The sequence below is a fragment of the Cydia fagiglandana genome, chromosome 6 (assembly GCF_963556715.1).
Source record: "Cydia fagiglandana chromosome 6, ilCydFagi1.1, whole genome shotgun sequence".
Taxonomy (NCBI): domain Eukaryota; kingdom Metazoa; phylum Arthropoda; class Insecta; order Lepidoptera; family Tortricidae; genus Cydia; species Cydia fagiglandana.
Window position 1 is genome coordinate 17,613,757 of NC_085937.1, and position 16,649 is coordinate 17,630,405.

Consider the following 16,649-nt stretch of genomic DNA (forward strand, 5'->3'; position numbering starts at 1 on the left):
TACGTTTGGAAAGCGATGGAACAACACTGCAGTCTATGTTACCATTCGCTAAAAATATTAGCACTCAATGCCTGCCATCTATTTATGGTCCATGAAGCTAAAAAGCTACCTGTAGAAATTAACGTTACCAAAGCGTTATGAATTATGAACGAGAGTAAGAACTAAATTACTCTTCGTTATTATACTGTATAAATTTACTGTAAATAATCTCACCATTTTACTAGCTTTGCACAAGTTAACATGAAACCGGGACAGGTTAATCGCCAGGACTTGATTATATTAGTACCGGTAATATAGTAAACGCTAAAGTATCCCGATCGACATTATCTAACGATTTATCCAGGAATGTCGGATCGTTGGAGACGTAGGCAGCCAGCTCGCTACAACTCTATAAATACACGGGTCCTGGGTTCCCGGTAGATGTCTTGTTAACCGGGAAATATTGAGTGCCGATATGAACGATGAGTCCTATGATGGCTGTGATACTCGTTGTACCCTGGGGTACTTAAGACATGTCATGTTTAGTAATAAAATACAGAAAATTAATATACCTATAATAATAAAGCTTTATGATGATACGTGGGTTTTGAGACTACATAATTATTTATAGGACAACAAGATTAAGCGTTAATTATATGGTGAAATTATACCTACAAATCAGTCATTAAGACAGATAAGAAGCTTGTTAGCGTGCATGTCTTTTCCAAAAATGACGATTTGGACTTCACAATAGGCTTTGTTATACGTTTCTCACTGTTACATAAAAAGCGGCTAATGAGGGACTGCAGCACAATTGTACATTTGTTCTAGCCGACAACAGTTTTTGCGCAACCATTGTCAGTGGATATGTAAAGATTCTCACGATATAAAGTGCTGTTCCGAAATTATTTGAGATAATCTAAGCGCGTTCGTGACAAGATAATGAGAAATACCGAACAAACAACATACCTACCCGCGAGGCGGAAATCCTTAGCGATGACTTTTGACATTTCTCTGATCATGGTCAAAGGCCATGAGGTCTCAAATGGCGAGTATGGAAATCGATAGGTACGATTCGATTTTCGTACATACCGTTTACATACTTGTACAGGAAGTACGTGCGGGAATTCTGATCCATTGAAATGCCGGTTCATAATTCGTTCGGACCGGTTGAAGTAACTAGCCGCGGGCAAATTAATTCGATTCATAAGTTAATCAAATCACACGCGCCGTCCGTTTCGGTTTTATTATTTGCTGCGACAGTTTCTTGCGGAGATATACTTTCAACGAGTTCGGATAGGGTCACGAAGCTTGAAACTATATTTTATACAGATGTAATCGCAGTCACCGGCCAATTGGGCATTTGTATTCGTTTTACAGACATAGAGGTCGTTCGTCCCGGTTCTTGTCTGATGTGAAGTAGTTACCAATTCTTTAGCATCGCGGAGCCGGTCCCCGATTCCATGTGCGTGCCAATATTAACGCATTGAAAGCAATACGCCTCCTGAATGTGTAATGAGCTCGTGGAATTTCTCACTTGCAAAATTATAAGTAGCTCCGGTATGGGTAATGGGGTAGTCCTACCATAACATACTACCTACGTCGATGTTACAACCTTAATTATTACAATTACAACATAGTTAGAAATAAACATTTACCGTATTTTCCATTATCTATTAAGTAACCAGCATTTGACTCTTACTTGATGGGAAGAAATCTTAAATTCAAAAATTTTACTCACATCTTTCAAATGGTATTGTCAGTGTAAGGCCTTTACAGAACCGAAATGTTTACAAGTCGCTTGCCTTTTTGTAACATGTTAAAGTAGTCGTTGTTATAAATGTTTCTAACGTCTAGATGTCAGGCAAAGAGACTGCGAACGTCACGTATAACCTCACCCACGCGCCGGACGCGCCGAAGTGCGAAATATAGCGACATTTTCGTCATGTTTTTGCATGGACAATTTACAACGACATAAACAGGGTATTATTCCGTATCACTGTTTAAATTATTGCCTCGAGGAGCATCAAAGTTACGATTTTAGCTTACAAATTGTCGTGGGTAGAAGGTGGGTAGACACAGGTTTCAAAATTAATACGTTTGTATCTGGAGTATAGTATAGTGAGGGCTTACACGTTAAGATTATAAATAAACTGCTACCATTAATGATTGGCAAATACAATAGCACGCAACCGTTTCTCTGAGAGTTATTGTCTTCTATTTTCTCAGCATGCGCTTTTTACTGTAACTAATGCATTGTGTGTGCATTTCCTTGCTTTCTTGCACGCACTTGCCACCCTTGAGCCTCCGTACCTGACATCTGTTTTCCATTAGTAGCGCCATGTTCTCTGCGCCAATTTGCATAAATGCATATTTCATAAAGCCTGCACATTACTCAAGCAAATGCACTCTACGCGTTCTTGCTAAAGACAACTAGGCGATGCGACAAACAGTAGTTTCTGAAATACCGCTTATACCTACATGCTATTGTCAACACAACAAGGTGACACTTTCTTGCAAAGACAACAAAGCTTCACTATTCTGCGTAATTTCATGTTGTCTACAAGCAAAACTACAAGCCTAATTATTTTAGTACATGTTCCTAGCAAGTGCTAATAGTAAGTACCTAATCGTGGGAGTTGTTGTCTATTGCCTATGCCTATCAACCTGACCACAGGTTGGCGGATGTGGGTGTTCGCAAATATTAACTTGCCTAATTCACTTGTTTGCTTTATTACCTAATCTGCCGGCTGATCTTATGGTTTAGTTGTCACCTGCTTATGTCTCATTTGGGCGCATTCCGGCGAACCGGTTTGGAGGCGTGAAATGGATCCCTTTATCTATCGCGTGTCATATCGGATTGTCTATGAATAGAGAGAGTAGATGTTGGCACGACCGGTTACAATAGCTGAATTGTTTTTATGTGACTTCATTTTTGTTTTACAACGTGTCTTTCTGTTGAAATGAAGTTAGTCAAATTGAAATGATCTGCACACTATTTCTATTGTAAAAAGTAGAGGGCTTGCGCGAATATTTTTGAGGAAATGATACATCTGCCGGCGTATTATGGATAGCTTTATCCATCTTTATCCACGTGATAAAATAACTGTCACTTTTTAACACCGTGGGATAGAAAGTGACGGACACCGTTTTATCACGCTGTCACGTATACAAGAACGATCATCATATCCGTACAGGTCACTTTTCTGACTATTTTTAAAGGAAAATTTGCTTCTATTAAAATTAACAACAGTAGCCACGCACTTGATATTAGTGTTTTATTGACGTGATGAGATTACCGTTTAAGGCAAATTTGTCCGCACTTTTTGCCTCTGACTGTCCTATAGAACCAAATACCTCTTGCATCGCAATGTAGTACTAAATACGGAATATATCTACGATTGCATTTCGTGGCCGCAACGAGGTCGGATTCGCCGCGCGCGCGCAATATCAATGAACCAGCCCCCTCCAACTCGAGTCATGAATGGACCGTAGCTACGTGTCAGCGAGTTGCAAAACGATAACGAAACCGCGCAACCAACACAGAATCATTGTAAGCAGAAAGTTCGACGACCCTAACCTAATACGATTTTCATTCGGAATTATCCAAAGGCGTCTCCGCCCTGTCGCCTTGTCAATATAAGTAGGTGGAATATTTAAGCCAATCATTTCGAAAGTATCAGTGCTTAATTCGGCTACGGAGAGCATTGGAGCGTTACTGTTTCATAAATGTCTCTGCGATCTTTTATCAGGATAATGTTATCAGTGGCTTTGATCAGTCATCGCTAATTGACAGTTAAAAGGGGTATTACTACCGACGTAATTGAGTACCGAGCCTCTGTGATAATGGCTAACGGAGCGACTTAACGCCTACAAGCTTAGCAGCTTTATTTTTCCATTGATAAAATAAAGCCATCCAATCGAAGTGTTCGATTTAGGTGTCGACTCGACTCTTCGCCATATATGGCGTAACAGGCCTCTCCATCTTTGGCCTTATAGGGTAGGCTGCCCTGTACTATATTAAGGATCGGCTATAAGCAAGTTCAGCCAGTTTTGAGCCCTAATGTGGTGAGAACCATATCTAATAGTCGTGTCATAGCTCCTTATGCAGATGTATCTAAAGCAGCTCCCTAATGTTTTGTAATTCTATGTCCATAAACGTTTGCCTGTCATAGTTTAATGTTTATGGTATGAACATGGTTAATTATTTTCATTGGCTGCCCGTTACCGAAGCCGTTATACCAGGTACTGACCTACCAAAATAGGATAACCCGGTATTAACTATTGAAAATCTGAGATATAAGGAAAATTAATTACGCAGGTATGTTTATATCTATGTATGGCCTAAGTCTACAATTCCGTGCACTAAGTTCGTTATACTCACACCAATATTAATTTGTATTGTATGTATGCAACGTAATCAATCACACCGCCGTGTTAATGAGAAAGATGCGTATCTTCTCAAATTCTCTCAGGGAAAGGTGACTGAAGCTATAGCGGGTATTTAATTAATAGTCATAGTAATCAATCAAATCCGGCGCAATACTCGCGCGTGGTCGTCGCGGCTGCGCGTGCGTTCTTGAATTACGATTAGCAGCCTTCTTCATATCATTAACCGAGTGTTAGTTCAGCTGAGGCAGAGTGTCATCTCTGGTTACCAATTGTTATTACAGATCTCGAGATCGCACTTATAATGCGCCTGAGGCAACCGCCTGGTAGGCAATGAAATTAACAGTTGTCTAATGGCAGTAATGGCAAATGAGTCACGCCGGATTTACATATCTATGTGGAAAAAATCAAGAAGACCGAAGGTCAAGAAAACTCATTCATAGTCATTATACATTGATAGGTTAGTCAGAGTAGCGAATTACCAGGAAATAATAAGATTATGTGAAATACACTTCGTATATCTGACATGATATACATAGGTAGTAATAGGAATTTAATACGAGATGTTCGGCAGGTGAGCGCGCTTGATAACCAAGATTTACGCTTTACGGCCTTTGTAAATCCACGTTACAAAGCCAGGTTGAGCTGTTTCCTTATTACCTCGTAAAACACATCCATCATTAGTATTGACTTTGGAAGCGATAAGTGTCGCGGCATTATCTCGGGGAGGTGCTAATGGACGACTTCGTCACCGTATTGTACTTAACTTCCAATTTCCGCTGCGATTTGTAGCCCGAATGGTAGAATTTTAAGTGGTCTCCACTCGTAAAATTAACCGGTCCTTAATGGATCCTTGAATGAAAGGAAAGGAATTTAAAATGCATTTGCATTCGACCGGTTTACGATACCGCAGGACTGAATGAACGTATTTATGGCTCGCGAGTTAAATAAGCTTCGGTCTGTCTGTTCTCCGTCGACAGCTCGGAGGGCTGTTAATACGTTGAAAGCTCGCCGTGTGAACTTAGAAACAAAGCTTTACAGCCGTCAACATATTCCGACCGCAATCGTGAAACTGTCAAGTTGTCATCCCGCTAAATGGGGGTCCGTCGTCAGCGCCCCTTAAACACCCGTTTCCTGACTTACAGTGTAATTTTGGCTACTTTAAGGCGGATACAGCTAAGCGTTCGCAGCAGACGGACTCATTTACGGATGGAATTACCTTTAGAATCGTTGTTTTTTTACAATTATCTTGTTGATCGCAGGCAACAGAGATTAACAGATGGGAGCAGACGGTAGACGATGTGTTAATTAGTATGGTGAATGAAATACTAATATATGTAAATGTATCAATGATAATTCAGAAAAATAACATTATAGTTTCTTTTTCACAAATCAGACGAAATTACAACTTGTGTCAGTATCAAAGACTAACAGGTGCAACCTTTCAATTTATTTGTAACGTATACTATCTACTTTCAACGTCGCATCTGTAAAATGATTCTCGGTAACATCAGCATCCCATACGTACTTATGGGGTGTCAGTAACAAGATAAAGATCATCTCGTGTGAAATCAAGGGTTCCACTTAAAAAGACATCAGTCCGTACAAAAACATGGTTAAAACAGAGCGTAGGAGGACAGATGCGTCGAAATAGGGGTCGAGGAATGACCGTATTAGTTTAGTTTAACTATTGGCTTCCGTCAAACAACTGAGGAACGGAGCGCTGAAGCTGACACATAATGCTTTACCGCACTATAAAGACGAATCTCTCTACTCAATTTATTAGGGAATACGCTCTTTTAGTAGAATATTAGAACCTGCTAACTGAAGCGTAAAGTTTCTCAGAGGGGCTTGATTAACACCATGTGAAACAACTTCAAACTGAATGATTTTCTTAGTAAAGTTTCGGTGAGTAATATTTGTTACTAAAATTGAGTTTACATCATCGCTAGCTGTTGTAGTCGCGAAAATATTTTTTCTTCTTATCCCTCGGGGAAGCTGTAAACAGATGTTTCCTCTATATTTTAGCCACTTTATTTTATTCGATATTAAGTGGATCACCATTTGTCTGCGGAACGAGCGGAAGTGGTCTACGAGCCAAATTTTTCTCATAATCGTCAGCGGATTCTAGGAATAGAGTGGGCAAACAGGGTTTTCCATGAAACGAAACGTTTCGCGACATGAACCATGCAAGTTATGAAGATCGGGGACCTCCTATCTGCTTGACATTTTCTCAACTATAAACCTTTCTAGACCTAAACCCTAAACCCTTTATAAACCTTGCTAGATAAACCTTTCTGATAAACTTTTCACATTGTTACCAATTTTAGCGTAGAAAATGTACTTACCTGTCCGTCTTTATTGTGTCTTCTCTTCCGAATGAATTCCAAATCTCTGATACTTGATTTATGTTAAGCTATCAGGCAAAGTGCTTTTCCGGAATTGGTTTAAGACTACCGATCACCGACCATTTAATCTTGGATGAACTGCATGTTTTGAGTAGCGCACAGTCCGAATGTTGAAGCTGCGTCCGTTTGCTGTCACACATACATTATCATCACCTACCTACAATGAAACAAAGCCGCGAACACCCCCGAGGACCATATCGCAAATCCCGCTTCCTCGTCTCATCTCGACGTATCTCCCATATCCTGCGGAACTCGGACGTTGCGTCACCGACGGAAATAGCTCTGTGTCACCGCTGTCGTCAGCGACTCGTCATGAATTTGGTTCACTAATCGACTTAAACTTGCAGATGGTGGTAACTTATACGTGAGTTTTAAGTGAGTTTACGTCTTTGTTTCGGAACGCTACGCAAATCCGGTTTTATAAATTAGTTTCAGATTACTTCATTTACCGAGCTAAGCGAAGGTCTCGGTCTCAAGTTGGGCAAAAATGATTTCGTACATTATATGGCCGGATGTTCTCCTTTGCAGGTGTAGGTAATTATTAACCGAATCTAGTCAAATTTTGAGAAGGTTCGACAATACTTAATTTTTTTTGTATATTCAGTTTTTGGATTTTTTCAAAATTGTGGAGCCATGAGAGTTCGCGAGGTCATGTTGATACAAAAGTTGCTGTCAACGTTGACAGGGACAGAAAACTATTGCAACCGAATTACCAAGATTTACTAACAAGTCCTTCGTGTCTTTGCACTTTTTAGTACCAATTACCTTAGCCTTAGTACCTGTAGACCCTATAGTCCTATACAGTTTCTGTTATGATATAGGAAGAAAACGTAAATGGAAAAATAATATTTCATAAAATAACTCTATTTTTTTAACCTCGCAAGGCCCACCATACAATTTTCCTATTTTAAATTTGAACCTTGTTGTAATATATAACATATAACATGGGACGATTATCATTTAATTTTAATCCGATTGAAACGGTGTACATTGTAGTGCACATTGGGTCTCCCTAGTTTAACAGTTGTGTTAAATTTAATTTAGGCCATGTTTTGTAAATTCAACAGATACAATTAGAAAGTCCCGCCCTTTTCTTAGCGGCTGTAAATCTCACTAGTCTGTTACACTAATTATCATTAGAGTTAACTCTGTGCTGCTTAATCGTGATTACCCGATAAGCACCCTAAAGGAAATGACTGTCATTAAACAAGTAGGGCTGCATACGTGCTCATGACGTCTTCCAAATGCTGTGGAACAAAAAACTAATGGGAGCTATCGATCTCGAACTGTTGTCTTTAGGTAACTGTTCCAAAACGGAAACGAACTAGTGATTATACCGCAATTTCGATAAATCATTTTGGACTTTGGGATTGGTTATCTGCATCTGTTTGGGTAATTATCACGACTCTACAACAACTATCATTAGAGATTTCTTATAAGTAACGATTACGCTTAATATCAAACGTGAAATGTAATAAACATGCGGTAATTGCATCTCCGATTATACACATTATTTAATATTTATGATCGCCAGGAGCAGTTAATCGAGCAGGGAGCTGACCCGTCTCATATATTAAGCCAATCAAAATATGGTAATGCTCGGCAGGACTGATCCGGGATGCGTTGCAGAATCAATTTGCTTCCGCGAAATTTATGGCCGTGTTCCTCCAATTAACTGGCAATTCGGTGGCTTCGATTATTTCGCATAAAATGTGCGGGCGAGTCCCGCATCCGGTGATTAGGGCTCGCACATAATTTGTGATGCGCTGCGCCCGCGCCGCTGCCGCGGCCCACGCCCGGTCGCCTGCCGCTCGATTGTTGTTAGATAAAAAATGCAAGGGCTCACCGTGCTCGGTTCTGCGCGGTTCGTTGTTTGTTTTTACTTCTGCGTTTTGCACCTGCCCCGTGTTTTGTTTTTCATGCGGGTACCCGACAGCGCTTTTAAATGAGATATTTGAACTCGTAATTTTTGATTTTGTTTGCGAGGTTCAGCCCGATCGCTTCCTCTCCATATTTTATGTGGCCGTTTTTAAACCTGTCATGTATACGTATCTTCTTTGAATATGGAAACGAACATAATCGATAAAAATACATCTAAGATTGCAGCGTTCGGAGCGATCGTTTATGTTTATGTTGGAAATAAAGTGAGAATTTATGGCGAGCATGATAGGTTGGAATGTTAGGCGTAACAAAAACCGATAGTGGTAATATATGAGGACATTTGTGTGTTGCAGAGTCGGGCGGCGTCGTCGGGCGCGTGCCGGCGACCGGATGCGCCAGCGGCGGCATAATGTGGCTGCTTGATGAGCCCAATCAGCCGTACGAAGGTAAGCACTTGCTTCATACATACGCATGAGACGGCCGTTTGAGCTCATCAATCATTGTCTAGTAATTGTAACTTTATAGATAGGTGTAGTGTATAGGTATACTCGCTACCAAATGATGTCCATGAAGAAAAACCGATTATATTAACGTGTCGGTTGTCGTGTTTCAGACTGTGAACAGCTGCTATGTTTCCGGTACTACAATGGCGAGGAGGAGGAGATGGAAGCGGAGGCGCCGGCGCTGCCCGCGCGGCTGCGCGCGGAGCTACGCAAGCTCCCACATCGCCTGAAGGAAGGCGTCTCGCGCAAGCGCGGTGGCGAGCGGCAACCACCATTCTCGTACCACAACGAGAGCTTCGAGCTCGGCTCCGAGCCCGACCCCGCCGAGGTCGCTCGCCTTGTCGACAAATGCTCAATTAGCACTCTAGAAAGCAACGGGAACGAGCCAAAACTCGAACAAAAATGTGATCCTAGCAAATTTGTAGATACTAGTTTAAGTAAAGAATCTCAATCTGTAAATAGTGAATCTCGCGCGACGACGTCGGGGGTGAAAAAGAAATGCCCACCGCCGGTGGACACGGGCGGTGGGGTGGACCTCGGTGTCAAAAAGAAGTCGAAAATGAACAGCGGCTTCGAATCACCTACGTCGCCCGGTACGGAGTATTACAAAATATGGTCGCCAAAGAATCCTTGTAAGATAATGAAGTTTGTATATGAGGTGGAAGGGGGGAAGGTTCCTGAAGAAGGTCCGCGGTCGCCCGGGCCGCCGCTGCCGCCGCGCGCGGCGCACAAACCGCTGGAGCGCTCCAGGGCGCTCTCGCCCCCGGCTCACCCTCCGCAAGTGCCACGACATCGGAAACCCAAAAAACTCAGTAAACCTGAAGACTCGTTCAACTTCGAACTGATCGACACGGATGAGCAGTTTTTTACAGACAACAATATCTCTAATTCGGCCACGCTTCAGAGCGGCATCAATGACTTCAAACCGGGAGAGTTTTACACCGGCAAACAGGTCGCCATGTCTTCTACGGCGAGCTTCTGGCGAGGCGGGCAGAACGTCGCCCCGCTGGCGACGCCCGAAACCGACGGCAGCTTATGTGAATCTACAATATCTTCTATGAAATTATCTAGGTTAGTAGACGAGAAGAAATCTAAAGATGTACCTGATGGTTCGCCTAGCGTAAGTAGGAATAAGGTATTATTTATTAAAGATATTGGGCCCGATAACTACATCACGACGACGTTCGCGAGGAAGGATAAGGCCCCGACTGATACCGTTGACGGTACGAATCTCACGCCAAACCACGCCAAATCGGAGGAGAAGGCGCAGCATACGTTTTTAAATGACATTAGCAATCACTCGGAGTTTGAGGATGATAATAGAAACCAGATAGAAGAGAAAGAAATTACGACTCTAAAAGGTCACAAACCATTGACGAGGCAGAATTCAGGTCGCGCTACGCCCACAATGATGACTGCGTTTTTAAATTCGCACTCGTCTCATACCGCAACGACAACTCAAGAACAGCCTGATAACGGCAGCTCCAATGCACCTAGTTCATGTAATTCTTCACATTCGACGTCTCCAGTTGAAGACGGCAACAAGACGCTACCCAGCGTAGGGACGATGATTATGAATAGGAAGTACTCCTGCGAGAGTTCAACTCCAAAGCATTCGAGTTTGCCGCGGCATCTGTTAAAGAACTTGGGTTGCGAAGGGACACCGAAGCATTCGCCGACCAACAGCGGGATGAATAGTCCAGTGCGGCCGCATCCAAGAGTCTTGACGAGGGTGGCAGCACTGGCAGGTGCTGCACCGCAATGCCCTCCGACCCCGACACACCACGCGCGGCGCCCGCGCCCTGCGCCACCAGCCGACCTCACACCACCTCCAATACAAAACTCAGAAAACTTCGAAATGGTCGAATTCACCAACGAACTTCGTACAACAGAGATCAGATCTCCCAACATGGAGTTCGCGAACAGCAACCATTTCACCATCGTCCACGCGGGACCTCCTGAAGACGTTGTTCTTCGAAGACCTAGACCAGAAGACAGTGATGACAATGAGAATGGTGTAGCCTCGCCTACGCCTCTAAGGCATATGGCGGGCATAAGACTGCCTTCGATCCCTGAAAGGGCGTCGAGGCAAATGGCGTTGACTGGAGATTTTCCCGCGAATATGATTGGTGGGATTATCGAGTGCGAGGAACCTTTACCAGCAGGTGGGTACTATCTTTTACTGTTGAATAATTAGAACGTTACATATATATCTTGGCTTGACAAGGGTCTCGTAGAAGCTGAAAGTTACACTGTAAGTCAGAAAGTCAAGAGGGTAAATTAACGACGAAACGCAGGCTAGGATCACAACCAATATTACTGAATGGATTGTGTAATGTGTGAATAAGACGAGTACGAAGTATGGATGAAAAATTTACTGCATTAACTCCAAATGGATGTGACATATGGACATTTTATTTACATGATTGTGTGTATTCTTCCAGGCTGGGAGGCTCGCATGGACAGCCACGGGAGAGTGTTCTACATCGACCATATCAATCGGACCACGACGTGGCAGAGGCCTGGGGCTAATGGAACCACGCCGAGATCCCCTGCGCCTGAGGTGCAGAGGAGGCAGTTAGATAGGAGGTAACTGTCTAAATCATTTCAGGTTATTTTAGTTTGGCAATTATAAAATGTAGTTTGATGCGTCTTCTACATATTATTTACTCTGGAGTAATCTCTGGAGATTATAGTAAATATTGTAAGTATCTACTTACGTATCAAATATCATTAGGTGTTCGCTAGTCGCTTGTTAAGGAATACACGCCGAGGAAACTGGATTACTTAGAACCAGCGAATCCTAATTTTCCCTCTAGATGAAAGGCTAAGGTCAGGTTGCAGTCGCTATAGCTGTCTGCGTATAGCTGTCTGTGCCAATCATAGGATTATGGTGCCGAGCGGAACCCATCTTCTCTAGTGAGCTAGGAAAAAGACAAAGTCTATCGGTACCTCATCGTGATCATTCGTATTTAATTAGTGCTTAGTTTGAGATGACGATCAAACAAAAAGGCATCTTATGCACAGTTAATTACAGTTCAAAATGGTATAATTCCAGATACCAATCAATCCGGCGCACCATGACGCGCGCGCAGCTGGAGGCGGCGCGCGCGTCGCCTCCCCCCGCGCCCGCGCCCGCGCCCGGCCCGGCGCGCGCGCCCGCCGCCGCGCCGCACCCCGCCGCCGACTTCCTGGCCCGCCCTGACTTCTACTCCATACTGCACATGAACCAGGTATCTGATTCGATGACAAATGACACTCGAGGCCCACTTGCACCATTCCATTAACCCGGAGTTGACCGGTTAAACCTGGAGTTGCCATGGTACCGGTACAATTTGACACTAACGGCCGCTTGCACTGTCCCACTAACCCAGAGTTAAGCGGTTAAACCGCTAACCGTGTGTCAAATTGTACTGGGAACCGTGGTAACTCCATATTTAACCGTTAATCCCGGGTTAGTGAAATGGTGCAAGTGGCCCTAAGTTAACTGTTGAACCGCTTAACCCCGGGTTAGTGGGACGGTGCAAGTGGACCTAAGTGTCATACAACAGAAGGCCTCCCGCCAACATCGAAAAATTTAAAATCGTTACCTGCCATTTTCAATACTGGGTGTCCTTCGCTCTACTACGTACAGTCACCTGCAATAATATGTTACACGACAAAGACCGCAAAAATATCTGACATTATCTTATTTATAGATCCATAAGAGCGTGTCAGATATTTTATTGCCTTCAAAGAGTAACATATTTTTGCAGGTGACTGTACCACGCATCAGAGACCGTTGGTTCTCTCACAAATATCGAAAATCGCAAGTTCGTCTCTTTCATCATCATCATCTCAACCATAAGACGTCCACTGCTGAACATAGGCGTCCCCCTTAGACCTCCATTCGTACCGGTTGGAAGCGACCCGCATCCAGCGTCTTCCGGCGGCTTTAACAAGGTCGTCCGTCCATCTTGTGGGTGGACGTCCTACGCTGCGCTTGCTAGTCCGTGGTCTCCACTCGAGCACTTTTCGACCCCATCAGCCATCTTCTCTTTATCGCCCGAATATGCAAGTGTCATGCACAACCCTCTCGATTGCCTTTCTGTGCGCTTCATTAAAACAATCATCCCTTGAATTAAAACAACAGTCGATTATACAAACCTTCCCACCCACCGTTTCTATTCTCGGCTACCTTTGACTTCTTTCTCTTCTTTGAGGCCTCGCCTGACTACTGTTAAATTTAATTGACCTCCAAACTAATATAGAAACATTATCAAACTCATTTTCTTTTTATTTTCAGGAAGCATCGGAACTCTACAACTGCAACTCCACCCTGAAGCACATGATATCTAAAATCCGTCGGGACACGAGCTCTTTCGAGCGCTACCAACACAATAGAGATCTCGTGGCTTTAGTCAACATGTTCAGTGACTCTGACAGGGACTTACCACTCGGCTGGGACACGAAATTGGACCGTAACGGCAAGGTAATATGGCATACTCTTGCACTTAACCTTTGATAAAAGAGCTTGTATAAGGGCCGCCCCACATCTAGCGTCCTTCGAGCGTCGGCGTCTACAACTCTATGGCCGAACGTCGACGCAACGTCGTCGCAACTGCGCAGCGACGTCATTTTCCATAGCGCTGACCAGACGCCGACGCTCGAAAGACGCTAGATGTGGGCGGGCCCTAAGATTCACTCTTTTGTAAGAATGGTAGAAGTAAAATGACGGCTTACACTGTTTGCAAGCTAGCAAGAATACGAGCTAGAGGTCCGTTAAAAGTACGATTTTAGCTCAGAATAGATAATAATCAGCATGAAACTTGCGTCCCTGGTGGTGGTAATGAAACACGACTAACCAATCCCGTGTAGCTTAATTATGTATTTGCATATTTACGTTTCCTATACGTACTAACATTTGTAGCGCTTCTTCGTGGACCACGTGATGCGGCGCACGACGTTCATGGACCCGCGCCTGCCGCGCGCGCCGGCCGCGGGCCCGTTCTCGCCGCTGCTGCCCGCGCGCCGCCGCCCTCTGGTGGTCGAGCAGGTGCATATCGTTGGCTTGTTGTGTAGCGCCCGGTGAGATGGGCTCCGTGGGTGACGTAGTTCGGCGCGGAGAGGGTAGATGGCGGTACCGGTGGCGTGAGATTTACAACTATCTGTAAATATCAGTAATGTAATCTGTAACTGTGGAATCTAGTGTAAAAAAGCTAAATACATACATAAAATAAAAGTTACTGATTACACTCCATTTGCGGAATAAAATAAGTAAAATAACATTATAACAGTAATACAGGTTATTAGTTTTGCTGAATCTCACCCTGCCAATGTATATTGTGCCGTGTGTGAGCGAAAATCTAAAATATCCTTTGGAAATAATACTGGCAAAATGGCGACCCCGATCGTTTTTAGATATTTATTCCAATTCACCAGATCAGACACTCCTATATTAGAATGTATAATACGTTGCCAATGTAATGGACTTTGCAACTTTAATTACTGTTAATTTTTTTCATCGGCCAAAAACATTGTACTTACATTTGAATGGCACTATAAATAGGAGTGTCAAATCTTGCCAGTATTATACGCTTTTCTTTTGACACATGCCTTCGTGAGCTATCGACGTGGAAATTATTTTGACTGGTTTTTGTCGCCACTTAACATTGTTTAAACGATCAGTAAAAAAAAATCTGGCATTAAACGGGTCGACTAAGATCGAAAGCAAAACCATTTTTGGTCGTATTTAGTGCCCAAATATTGCTTTCTTACTATAAAACAGCTAAATCGATACATGACCACATTATTTTTTCATTACTTTAATTACTTCAACCAACACAATCTCGTATATCATTACTTGTTATGAAATTGTAATGTCTGATAGGTACCAACACCGTAAGAGATAGGTACGTTTATTCCTTATCAAAACCATAATTTTTGTATTATAATATACATATTTGTCTTCTAGTCAATAGTAACATCTCCAGAAACCAGTCAAAAAGTCGATTGATCCATCCCTCACCGTTTTTCACCATGGTTGCCTTCTGTGATTCTGATTAATGCAGTTAACTAACATCCAACTGCGAAGTATACAGCTTTATGACATTAAAAAAAAAATATGCCCGTATTGCTTTACATATACATACATATGTGTATTTATGCTTACGACAGTTATCTTTTTACAACCTGATTGAAATTATCTAATCCATTAGATTCAGTTTTGCAGTTGTAAGAGACATGTGTTGTTGTCTAGAACAAGTTACCTGGGCCCCGTTTCACGAAAGTTTGTGATTGCGTTTGTGTGACTTTAGCAGACGTAACTCATTTTTATTTAGCCAACAAAAATCAAGTAATTCAAAGTAAATCCTTCATTTTAAAATCCGACTGCAAATAAAGGAAAACGGCTTATAACGCATAATATTATATATCCTGGTCACGGCACCAAATTGTAACAATCGATAAACTAGATTTTTTTTCTAGTGTCTTACGATTCGGGTTAGTTCTTGGGTTCCGTGGAGTTTTGGACTTTAGATTAATAGAGTTGACGAAATCAAATGAGTGTAGTCAGTATGTAGGTTAGTAATTTCAACCGTTTCGATTTGTTTTACATGCTTTCGTTAAACGACGGCCAGGCGTTGTACATAAACATAACTAAAGTCAATGTGGTTAATTCCGTCATAGGGTCTATTCCGTCCACTAGAGTTTGACAACATTGATAATTTCGTTGACAAAGCAAGGATTGGTTTTAGTTCCAGCAATTAAAAGCAAATGGTTTTTCAAAGGAAAATCAAAGAAATATACGCTCGTGGACGGAATAGACCCTATGACGGAATTAGCCACATTGACTTTTTAAGAATCATGGTTTCTTCTGTTTGACGACATTATAAAGTTAAAAATGGTATAAAGCAGTATATTTGTTGTCGCAAATGTCATGTGAATTCAACGGCTAATTCTCTTTAAAGATTGACATGAAATACCTTTGCTTCGGAATCGGGCCGACTCCGGTACGTTGTTGTTGGAATTTCACCCTTATTCCTAGCTCGCTACGTGTCATCTGTCGTTTCCTTCTGATATGTTCTTTGCACGTTTTTGGATATGCGATGCGACTGTCATTTGGTTTCGTCTTTTCAATTGTTTTTTCTTTGCATGAGTTTGGTTTGATTTCTTTTTTTTTGTGTTCGTTTTGACTAGGTTTCGTGAATTTTCTTTACAGCTACTATTTTATTTGTGAAATACTGGATGTATTTAATGAACGACGTGTAAAATGAACAGCATGTAATACATTTTCATTGTACACTGATATGCTCGGCCGCTAGCATAAATTCTACTTTTATATGTATTTTTTAAAAATCTAGATGACTATTTTATATTTACGTCAAAAGTTGTCGGTCAGTAGGAATTGATTCTTATTAAAGCTAGAAACTGTACATTTTATTTACGTAGATATTTAATTAACTTTTCAAAAACGCAAGTTGCATTTTTCGAATAGTGATATCTATGTACT

The 16,649-nt window shown here is 42.2% G+C and overlaps 1 protein-coding gene across 4 annotated transcripts in view; it reads left to right on the forward strand.

Annotated features, from left to right (window-relative positions):
• The window catches only part of LOC134665392 (E3 ubiquitin-protein ligase HECW2), a 130,642-nt gene that overhangs the window by 41,711 nt on the left and 72,282 nt on the right, over positions 1-16,649 (forward strand). For 3 of the 4 annotated variants that reach the window (XM_063522323.1, XM_063522325.1, XM_063522327.1), the window contains 6 exons: positions 9,011-9,103; positions 9,271-11,325; positions 11,605-11,749; positions 12,219-12,393; positions 13,446-13,631; positions 14,070-14,195. In XM_063522323.1, the coding sequence (XP_063378393.1) occupies positions 9,011-9,103; positions 9,271-11,325; positions 11,605-11,749; positions 12,219-12,393; positions 13,446-13,631; positions 14,070-14,195 (2,780 nt within the window). The remainder of the gene's footprint in view (positions 1-9,010; positions 9,104-9,270; positions 11,326-11,604; positions 11,750-12,218; positions 12,394-13,445; positions 13,632-14,069; positions 14,196-16,649) is intronic. The other variant, XM_063522326.1, reaches the window with a different exon arrangement.